The 11,237-nt window shown below is 38.7% G+C and overlaps 1 protein-coding gene across 3 annotated transcripts in view; it reads left to right on the plus strand.

Annotated features, from left to right (window-relative positions):
* The window catches only part of BZW2 (basic leucine zipper and W2 domains 2), a 56,409-nt gene extending 46,237 nt beyond the window's left edge, over window positions 1-10,172 (plus strand). For all 3 annotated transcript variants that reach the window (XM_009086021.4, XM_050971724.1, XM_030229921.2), the window contains 3 exons: window positions 1,442-1,580; window positions 7,980-8,102; window positions 9,716-10,172. In XM_009086021.4, the coding sequence (XP_009084269.1) occupies window positions 1,442-1,580; window positions 7,980-8,102; window positions 9,716-9,744 (291 nt within the window). In that variant the 3' untranslated portion in view covers window positions 9,745-10,172. The remainder of the gene's footprint in view (window positions 1-1,441; window positions 1,581-7,979; window positions 8,103-9,715) is intronic.
* Window positions 10,173-11,237: the final 1,065 nt, after the last annotated feature.

Genomic DNA, 11,237 nt, shown 5'->3' on the forward strand with positions numbered 1-11,237 from the left:
TACAGGGGCTAAAAGGGGAAAAAGAGCTAGTCACCCTGTACAAGTTTTTTAGTGCTCTTACCAAAGCACTGATGTTTTTTCTAAAGATGTGGCTATACCTGTCAGGAGTGGAAAAACTTGGCCTCTGGTGTTAGCTATATCTACCCATTTTAAAGGAGTTCCTTCCAAAAGTACTAAATACTGTCAGCCTGCTGAGCTACTTGTGGCTGTTTTGATTTCATGCTCTCCTAAACAGCTGATAATTATTGCAAAACCCATTTTGGAACAATCTTTCAAATTTCAGTTGTTTTTCATGTGTTTTACTAATTATTTCCATGGACCATATTGGATAAAACCCTCAGGATTAGCCCTTTGTGGAGAGGTGTTGAAGTGCATTTTTAAATATGCCCATCAGTGCTGTGGGTAATGGGTGGTTTGTCTCCTAAGACCAGCAGTAGCCCTGGTCACTCAGACTACAGCTGTGTGATCTCAGGCCATTGCAAGTGGAATGCAGCTGGAAAATGCCAAACTGGGGCTTACTGAAAACTTGGAAGAAAGGCTGATTAGTGCAAGAGCAGATGAAATAGTAATATGCAATATATTTTTGGCTAGGGTCTCTGAAGATCAAAGGTAATTAAACTTCATCTCTGAAAAATGCTCTTAATATTATCTTAATTTTAAGATTGTGGTCTTAGCTGAACTCATCACAGGCTAAGATGACAGGAAATTGGAGAGATATGGATATAAACACTAGCTTTTAAGGAAAGATAGGGTCCTTCAGTGTAATTTTTAGTTTTAAGATCTGAAATGAGAGGGGGAAATTGCATAACAAGTAAGTTTTTGCTTTATTTTTTATCATATTAATAAACACCAAAAAAAGACTATGAAATGTACTGCTGCTGTCTTGTCAGAGTAACATTAGCAGTTAATACTGTGCTTAGAAAATGGTGCTGTTTCCCAAAGGCTGTCATGATATTCTCAGTTGTGGTAATGAGAAAAAATAAGGACAGTTGATCATAGTTAATCTGGAATAATTTACTTTATTTCAGTTTCCTGGGACTTCTAAAACCCCTGTGAAACTAGAGACTTTTTTTCATGTATTTCATCCTGGGATGTCTTACGTTATGAACATCTGTAAAGCATCACTCCTGAATGAACAGAATGCTGCATTGTGAAGTGTATGACAGAAGTAATGCCAGATTGTGGGCTTTATAAATTGATTTTAAAGAACTCAGTAACTAAATGGTACTGAATTTTAGCTTTAAGCATGCAGGACATGCTACAAAAAATCATGGATATTTGTGTATACGCATTGTATGTGTTTTAGAAAATGCAGTGTGCAAGTAAATCTAAGGTTTCAGTGAAACATTTTCAGGGATGAAATTCATGATGTTTATTCTAAAAAAGTTAATTTTTAACTATACTGACATGCATTTTATTTTTTACCCTCTCTTCCTTTCAGCAATATGCCCCCCTACTTGCTGTGTTCAGCACTCAAGGCCAGTCAGAGTTGATCCTACTCCAGAAGGTGCAGGAGTACTGTTATGACAACATCCACTTCATGAAAGCCTTTCAGAAGATAGTGGTACTCTTTTATAAAGGTAAAAGTGTAGAATGCACTGTTGTATTCTGTGCTTGGATTCTCAGTGTCAGCCACTCTCTTATGATATTTAACCAAGTAGTGCATATGAGAAGGCTGTGTTGGTGTTGAACTCTGGAATACTTTGTGGTTTAAAAGTTCAAAGGAGTGTGTGGCAGCAGGAAAAGCCAAAACAAGCCCATGTCTCCCTCTGCTGCTTTCACCCCATTCAAGAAATGTGAGCAGGATCAAGCACTGTCCACTCATTTCAAGTGCAGTTTAGTCCTTGTATAAAATCACTTCTAGGAAGACATTTCTATAAATTTCTGGCAGATTTCAACAGACCAGAGCTTGGTTTTAAGAAACCTTGAGAGTGCAAACCCTCCTAGCAGGAAGATTTTTCAGGGGTTTGGAGTTGGAGGGGTTTTTTTACTCAATCCCTACCAGAAGGATCTTTTCATATGCTTCTTTTCCTGCCAGTTTTTTGCAGGTGCTATAGTTTTGATGGATTTCATTTTTATTGTGAAATTGACTTCTTCACAAGTTTATTCTGATCAGGTTGTCATAGAGACTAATGGTCTTGCACTGCGTGTGATGGGTGGGTGCCAAACAGTTTGTTCTTACATTCTTGCTATAAATAGTTGGAGGAGAAAAATCAGCAGGAGTAGAAACCTAATGCTGATCTTTGTTCACCCTGTTGAGTCCAGGTACATGTTCAAGGCAACTGAGTTCCAACTGTTATAATAATTTCATGGTTTCAGAAGGCAGAAGGAAGGGAGTCATGTGGATTTATTTCTGTCATGCTTTCAATACAGCATGGCCTCCATGATAAATGAAAAAGCAATGCACCTTGTCCTTCTGCCCTCCAATTCTACATTTGTAAATACTATTAATGACCATAGAACAACTTGAACCTGCAAGCTGTTGCAGTCACTTGATTCAATTTTCTTTGGAAAAGAACATTTGCTTCGGATATGGTGAATGAGAGGCGTAATTGCTGTGCATTCAGAGCATAACTGATGGTCAAGCCAGAAATAGTCTTGTGTAGGATTGCTTTCAGAATTTTTGTAGATTCATTACTGTGTTGGTCTGCAAGAGCAGTTCCTGAAATTCCAAAGCATTCTAAAATCAAAAAGAATATAAATCACTGAATTGTATATTAAACTTAGTATGCTTGAAGAACCTAGTTCTCATCTACTCTGCTCACCACACATGCTCTTGTTCTGACTCAGGAGATTACTTGGGCAGGCTTGTTTGGAGGGCTGAGAAGACTTCAGCCTCAGCCCTACAGGTGCCTCATACTGTTTAGTATTCACATGATGTCTAGAGGAGTGTTTGGAGTTACCGTGTGGTCTGTCCAATACGTGCTGTGCCTGTATTTCTGCATGGAATCTCTGGGGCGAGCGTGCTGCAGCACCTGCCTCTGCCATCTGATGCAGTCATGTGGCATCACAGCTGCCAGCCCTTCCTGGCCCTGTTTGGGCTGAAGCTGGATCTGCCCTGTTTGACAAACCTGCTGCCCACTGGCAACTGTTTGCCTGACCTTACAGCCACTGCCATAGGGCTCTTGTGGGTGCTGGATGCAGGGAGCATCAGCCCCATCTTGTTTTGGCAGCTTTGGAGCTCAAAAGTGTCCATTAGGTGAGGACACTTGTCAACCAGGGAAGATTCTGGGAGCACTAGACCTTCAATTCCTGTTTCTTCCACATGACTCTATTGAGCTTTAGTGGCTCATGGTGTGGTTTGTGCAGTGCTATGCTGCCTGCCTCTTCTTTGTTTCATTGCTGGTAAATTTCACCCTCTCCTTCTCTGTTCATATCCATCTGCTAAAAACAAGCCATCGAGTCTTTTTAGAGGCATGTGCTTTATTTAGATAACTTCCCAATGACAATGTATCTTCTGTTTCCTAATAGAGGAAAAAAGACTTCCAAAGCTGTTACTGGCTGTGTCAGTGGTGAGGGAGCAGCAGACACCCCTCTTCCCCTTTCTGTTGTTCTTAAGTATAACATGCCCAAGGTCTGGAGAGGTTTCAGGGTCCCTAATGAACTTCATCTAGTGACAAATAAAGGTATCTGAATATCTGAATGGGCAGATAAAAATGCAGCTTTGTACCAGCATGAGTCCACATTCAGTTTGTTGCTTGTTAGTCATTATGAGGGAGTGCTTCCTGGGCATAAAAATAGTCAGCAGTGATGATAGGCACGTAATGCCAGTCACGCTTTGACTAATTTAGTTCTGTGACTATTCTCATCAGGATGTCCAACATCTTGCATCTCAATGCTTTCCATATTTCCATCATGAAATAGCCCTTGGATTATTTTCCTGTGAATTACCTGGTAATACCTAAACATGTTGACAGCTGGGGCTCATTAGCACCTAGAAGATCTTGAAAGTCTGTGGTGTGTTGATTTTTTTAATTTATTATTCTGTCTCTAAACAAGATGGAGCATCCATTTTTTCCGCAATGTAAACCCAAGCCCTATTTTCCTTTAAGTAGCAGCAGCTTCTTACTGGCTCATAGGTATAATTTGCAAAAACAGTTCTGAAGTTGGTTAAAGCTTGTTAACGTTATTATTATTATTATCTCTACCCTTGTGTTCCTAAGACAGTATAGAGAAAAATAAGCTGTCCAGTTCCATACTGATCCCCAGCTATGATGTTTCTTCTCTGGTTTTCACTTTAAGCCAGTACAGTTGTTTATCAAACAGCTGCATTTTGACCAAAATCCAAAATCCAAAAGCCAGTTGCAGAGTAAGAATTGCTGAATTCTGAGTGGCACTTAGTAAGTTTGTGGCTTCCTTGCTTGCATTGTAAGATGTATGTTGTTTGCTAGTTCCTTCCATGTTGCAGTGTGTCCCTTCACTGTTTGGAAAATAAGCACTGTTGTTACTGGAATATATGCTGTATATCATATTCACCCTTTGATCCCTTTTTTTAAGTTTGTGAATATCTTTGAAATTTCAAACATGAAATCTTGACACTGTTGAAATTAATGATTGTTCCTTTCATGAGGATCAGAATTTCACCCTTTGAATGGCAAACACAAAGCCTCTGTGTACTTTTTCATTAAAATTCAAGACAACATTTACAAAACACAAGAAGAAATAACTGATTGCAAGTGTGTATGAAGTAGGACTCTGATTTGAGGCATAATTAGACCTCAGAGATATTCTTTTGCAGTACAGAGATACAGCAACCAAATGATGCAGACTGACAAAGATTCTCAAATTCTGCAGGGAACACTTAGAAGAAAAGAATCTTCAAGTTTCACTTCATACAGGGGTTTTGTTTTTGATGGATTACAATTATCTTTAAATGTCTTAATTATTCAAGTACTTTTTGTGGTACTTGATGCAAAATTTTCCTGGGAAAAACCCAAAACAAACCAGGAGGGCCTTAACTGTACTGTGGGTGACATTCCTTGCATTGAAAGAAGCCTTGTCTGAAGGCTCTGTTCTCCCAGCTGAGTTAGCTGCAATAGAGTTGAATTTTGCAGATTGATTGACTGTGTTGGCAGCTGCCAGGGTGTGCTTTTCCCTTTACTGCCCCTGGCTATGTGGTTTGAGTTAAAAGCAGGAATTCATTTGAACTGGGTGATTGAGTGCAAAGCTGAGACCTGAACTTCAAGTAACTTTCCAGTTAACCCTGAAGAAAAGAGACTGGGCTGTTCAGTCTCTCTGCTCTGCAGCTTCTCCCTTTCATGAGGGACATCCCTGGAGGCTCTGGTCGTGGGTGGTTTCAGTGGCAGTTGGCTGCACCTGCAGGAAAAGCAGCTCTCCGGGGCTGACATCACCTGGGACTGCAGTGAGAATGATGTGCACACGCCCACAAACTGCAGTGCTCAGCTTCAGCCATTAAAATATATCTATAATCAACTTTAATGAAGAATAACTATATATATACAAAATGAGTCATTCCCTTCATCCTCCTTCCATTTTCCCTTCCTCCTCCTTCCATTTTCCCTTCCCACTGCTTCAAAGAAACCTCGAGCTATGATTAACTACTCCCTGCCCTGCATGATTGTTGCACTGAGCATCTTTGTGCAGGTGGGAGAATGTCATCCCTTATGAGCACTGGAGGCATGATTGTATTACACATAACATTTCTTAGAAATTGAAGGAGCGTTGCAGTTGTCCTTTTTGTAGTTCAGGCCATTTTGTTCTTCTCTGCTAGGGTAGGAGGTTTATTGCCATGGAGTTAAATACAGGCAAATTTTTCGTCTTCCAGACTTGTGAGTGTTTTCATCTTTGAGGCACACAGTGAGATTGCATGCTGCTTTTATCAGATTGGGGTTTTGGGAAGGGAGGGAGAAATTGCACTTTCCCCTTTGGACACAAAACATTGAGCTTACGGGCTTCAAATAAAAAAAACCAACAAACCAGACTCGAGTCCTATTACTTCTGAACTGAGCTATGTGCCTACCTGAGGTGTTTCCCTATACAGTATCATAATGTCACCTGTCATGAAGCTTCAGCACTTCTATACAGCAGCTTCATACTTGTGAATGTCCACAGAGCCCCAGAGCTTGAGCTTTACTTTAGCTTTTTTGGTTGTTGGTTTGTTTTTTTTTCCCTGAAACCTCTCCCAATTTTCTTTGCCTGTCTTATGTGCCATACCCTGAGTAACTTTGCAGATATAGTTGTGTGAACTTAAGGACTCTGAGATAAATGTAATCTTTTTACATGCACTTCTACATTAAACTGAAAGTTCATGAGTCCATGTGAAATATTTTCAGGTTTGCTAAATTAAAATTCAGACTAATTAAATATTGTAATGCCTTTGAGCTGCTACTAAGGACTACCAGCAAACCTCTTTCTTATCTCCAGCGTTTCTGTAACATTGGAGAAAAAGTTCATTGTGGCAGGCTGTGATTTCAGCAAGATGGTGGAATTTTTTAGTCCCTCCTGTAGGTTCACTAAGCACAATATATATATATATATATGGAAAAAAGCCTAGAGCCAGCTCAGTCCACTTTTCCCTGCATTTTCTTCAGCATTACTGCTGTTTACTGTCTCAGCATAGCTGCAGTAAACTGCAGAAGAGGTTTTATTTTGGAAAAGTGCCTGAGAGACAAGGTAATTTCCAGTCACACACTTTTACTAAATTCCTAATTTTCAAGGAGATTTCACATTCAGTTACTGTTGAATGTCTTGGAATAGTTTTGATTAAGTTCAAACATATCCCTGGTTGCTTCCATCTGTTTATTATTCAACAGCATATGTGAAATGTGTCTCCTCTGTCTCATTTGATCAGATGCTTTGGGGTTTTAATGTCATTTATTTCAGTTTGTCTTCTTCCCTTCCCTGCCACATCTGCTGTAACTTTAGGCTGAAGCAGAAGGTGATGGTCAGGGTTGGTGCCTTGTTAAGCTAATACCCAGTGGGTGGGACAGCACCAAGAAGCTCAGGGAAGCAGTGAAATACATAAATGTGTTGATTTTGAGCAGGGAGGGTAGTTTGTTCAAAGACAAAAAGAATGGAAATTTTAATGAGTTGTAGAAAGCTGTCTTTAGTCTTTTAATAGAACAAATACAGTTTGATTTTTTGTTGTTGTTGATGTTGTTGTTTGTTCTTCACTCTTGTATTACATAACTGCCAAAATGCCATTGTGGATCCCAGATTTTGCCTTTACAGCCATCAATTACTGAGATACTTGGTTTGGCTGGATCACAGAAGCTTTGTCCTGGGGCTAGAGGTCTGTTGCTAGACCTAAATTTGCATATATTGGTAACAATAAGTGTCCTTGCTATTTATTAGTATTTCTTTATTCTGAATTGTACTCAGCCTCACATGTCCTCACTGACAGCTATTTTGTTCCTGATTATTGACATAAAAATGTCAGCTGTGCTGTCCCTCCAAGCCAATCCCTTAAAATGGGTGGTCTGAATAGTGACCTTAAAACTTATTAGCTAAAAACAATATAAGACCTTTAGGGGAAAATTATTACCAAAAAAAATCCCTACTGGCTGTCTCTTAAGTGTTCAGTCAGGAGGTATCTGTCACTTCAGACTTCTAGAACCATGCACAGTTCTGTGATATTACAGCAAGAAAAAGCATGGCAATTCTTATTGTGGTAACTTTCAAGATGTGCAGGCTGATTATTATATTTCTTTTATCCAGCAATCTTATGTGGTATATTTAAAACACATGAATAAAGAACTCTTCTTGACAGAAGCACAATTTGATACTTTATTTTAAGCCTAAATACATTACATATTTTAGTGCATCTGGAACCCATTATATGCATCAAATATTCTGTATTTGAAGCCTAATATAGATCATGAAAAGCTTGTTCCACTGCAATCATATTAGTTGTATGCTGCCTTTAAAAAAAAAATCTTTGTCCTCTCATGTTTAAAAACTGTTAATCTCTAAAAAATTATTATTTTTGTTTTGTTTTCAAACACTGATCTGTATTTCAGCTGATGTTCTGAGTGAAGAAGCTATCCTCAAGTGGTATAAAGAAGCACATGTTGCTAAAGGCAAAAGTGTTTTCCTTGACCAGATGAAGAAATTTGTGGAGTGGCTGCAAAATGCTGAAGAAGGTATGAGTTCATTTGAAGAACTATGGTTGTCTCTTTGCAAAAGAGATTTTTTTTTCCACATTTTAGTTGTACCAGGATATGAAGTATTCAGGACTCGAAGTACAAAACAGTGGGCATGACCATCTCAGTTGTTTCCAGGCATGCTTACGACTAACAACACTTGCTGCTTTTTCAGTGATTATGCTATCCCTGTGAAGTCCTTTATTCATTGGGTATCACTTGTCTATAGATAAACTCTTTTAACTTCTGCAGGGAGGAATTGTGCACTGATGACAGCATCAAGTACCATGGTGCTAATACCTGCAGCCAAACAGTTTTCTCTCTCAGTGCCTTTTTTGCTGTTGTCATGTTTAATGGCAGAGAACATGAGTTTGCCTGCACCCTGGCCCTTGAAACTGGCTTTAGCTGAATGGTCAGGTTAACATTATGTGGTCTGTATTTGCTGTCTTAAAATGGTTCTTGAGAAGGAGAACTAGTTTCTTTAGTCCCTAACTTGGTTTTCCTCATGTTCTTGATAGGAAAATACTTCTACTGAATAAGTTACCTTTTTTTTTGCATAGAAAAAGAATTCCCCATCAGTTGGGAAGATAAATCCATGTGTAATAGATATGGATAGAATTATTAGGGTCCATTTGCATCCATTTAATGTAATTAATTTTATAAACTTGGAGGGAATATGTACTAGGAACAGCAATTCACATGTTCAGGTGGCAGTAAAAAAAAAAAGGCAGCTGCTTTCACTCTTAGATTTTGGATGGGCAAGCTCTAATTAAGCTTTTCTAAAACAATTTCTGCTTGTGTGCCTCAGCTGCTCTTTATTTTTATCCTTTCCTACATGTTCCCTCTGCCAGATGTCCTTAATTACAAAGTCCGGTACAAACGGAGACAAAATGTTTCTGTAAAAACACGCAGCCCATGTTTGCCCTCAGAAATCTGATCTATGGTGTAATGTTTGTTGGCAGTGAGCCCTTTCCTGTCAGGTGAGCACAGAAATACAATATGATGCAAAGTAGCTTTAGGTTACAAAACCAGCGTGTGTCTTCCTGCTTCTAGGTTACTTCTACTTCTTCTGCTTCCATTACTAAATGAACTTTATCTTATGCTATAAAAATAATTCTAAAAATTGGTTTGCACATGTTTCATACCTCCTGTAGGGTAGCCTTTCTAGATAGGCTGGACGGTGATGCTGATGGATATTTGCAAAGCAAATAGTTTTAAGGGTGCTTCCTGGATGAGAGTAGTACAGTCTACTCATAGAGATTAGAAGAGTGAGCAAATAATGCTGATCCTTTATTAAACTCAGCTCCAGTATACATTGTGGCTCTGTAGATGAGGACCAGAATCATTCATAGCAACATGGTGAAAATTTTAGTGACAGATCTGTAAATGAAGAGCTCCACCATGGAGGGCAGCAGAGTAAACCTTCATCTCCTGAAGCTGTGTGTTTCTTTCTTGTTTTCTCTGTTTGATCTGCCAACCTTTCCTAGGAAATACTAGGTGTGGTGAAAATTTTCATTTTCGTTTTGGAAGTATATCTTGTTATTTTTATATAATTACTCACATCAGTGTTCTTGTGCAACCTACATGAAGTGTTTCACTCTCTTCTCTTCCAGAGTCGGAGTCTGAAGGGGAGGAGAACTGAGGTGGTTCCACAAAGCACAGTCTCAATCTAGGTTAATGCCAAATGCGCTTGGGAATGCCGTACTGCTCAAGCAAAGAGGCTTTACTTCAGTGTCATACAGAAAACTATAGACTAGACTTTCCTTTTGTTTAGAAGAATAAAGGTTTTTAATGGAGCCCTGAGGCATTAGATGCTTTACTTGGGACTCTACCTCTGGCTCAGTGTACACTAACTTAGGCAAAGACATTCAGCAAGGAGCCATATAGAAAAAGTGAAATTAAATACGTATGGACTCCTTTTTATTAACGGTCTTTTTCAGGTACTATGGTATATGAACACTCCAATTTCTGTTTATAGAACTGTTTGGTCTGTGTTTGTAGCTCAATATTGGCTTGTGTATGTGATTTGACACCACCACATTTTTTTGAATAAATGGCTTTTATATCTTAGTTTTGTGGCATTAGTGTGTATGTAAAGTTCTGGCTTGCCAAAGTTTTTATTATTCTTCAAGTAAAAATTACACAAGAATGGCAACAGGCCATTTTCTTGCTTCTTCTTTGAAGAATCAGAAGATGTAGTTAACTGGTGTAGGGATCACTGCTAAATCTTTATTCCCATCCTTACATACAACTTTGGACACGTTAACCATATTCTGCAGCAAATATTGATTGATTCTGTTCCTTAATTCAAAGAAGATATACAGGAACAAATCTGTGGAGTCCCAATTTTGCAGGTGCAGTTTATACAAATGATATATAGAATAATATGTTCTGCTCCTTTCAAACTACAGTCAGTTATTGGTGATTCCTGAATTTAGAAAGAGAAGTTGTCTCATTTTAGAAGAATTAGCTTCAAAACGTGCATGACTAGAAGTCCTTACATGTGAAATCTGAAATTTATTTACATCAGGTTCAAAAAAGCCAGGCTTGTATTCTTATAAGGGAAAAGCATGACAGGGCATAATCCATTAATGAAGTGTTGTATTTTGTCATAAGAAACCAGTAAGCTAGCAGATAGTACAGATTTTTCTGAGGTAAAGTCAGCACTTCATATAAACCACAGATGAGTCTCAGTGTATGTATCTAGATTTACTGTAAACAGCAGTTAGCCAGTGGAAATCAAGTGCTATTGAGTGCCAGCTTTCCATCCAGTACAGCATTTATTTTTCTAACCAGGTATTGATCTTTGGAAGGGGAAATATATCATGGTGATGTTTCCAGTAAGTTTGAGAAGACCAGAGCCAGTCACATTAAAAAGCAAAAGTGATGCATTAGCTACATACTTTCCATTTTGGTCCTTGTTATTACAGAAAATAAATTTGCTGGGCATGAAAACACACACACAAAACCCTGCAGCTGTGACGTGGTAGTACTGAGTCATGGATATGCAGCCACTATTGCTAAAAACGTCTTAAATTCAAAATTGCTGTTTCCTGAGGTACTAACGAATATTTAGTTTGGTGTACATAAAACCACGTTTCTGTATAATCTTAAACTTGGGCTGATTCTGAAGGT

This window comes from Serinus canaria, chromosome 2, assembly GCF_022539315.1.
Source record: "Serinus canaria isolate serCan28SL12 chromosome 2, serCan2020, whole genome shotgun sequence".
NCBI classification, from domain to species: Eukaryota; Metazoa; Chordata; class Aves; order Passeriformes; family Fringillidae; genus Serinus; species Serinus canaria.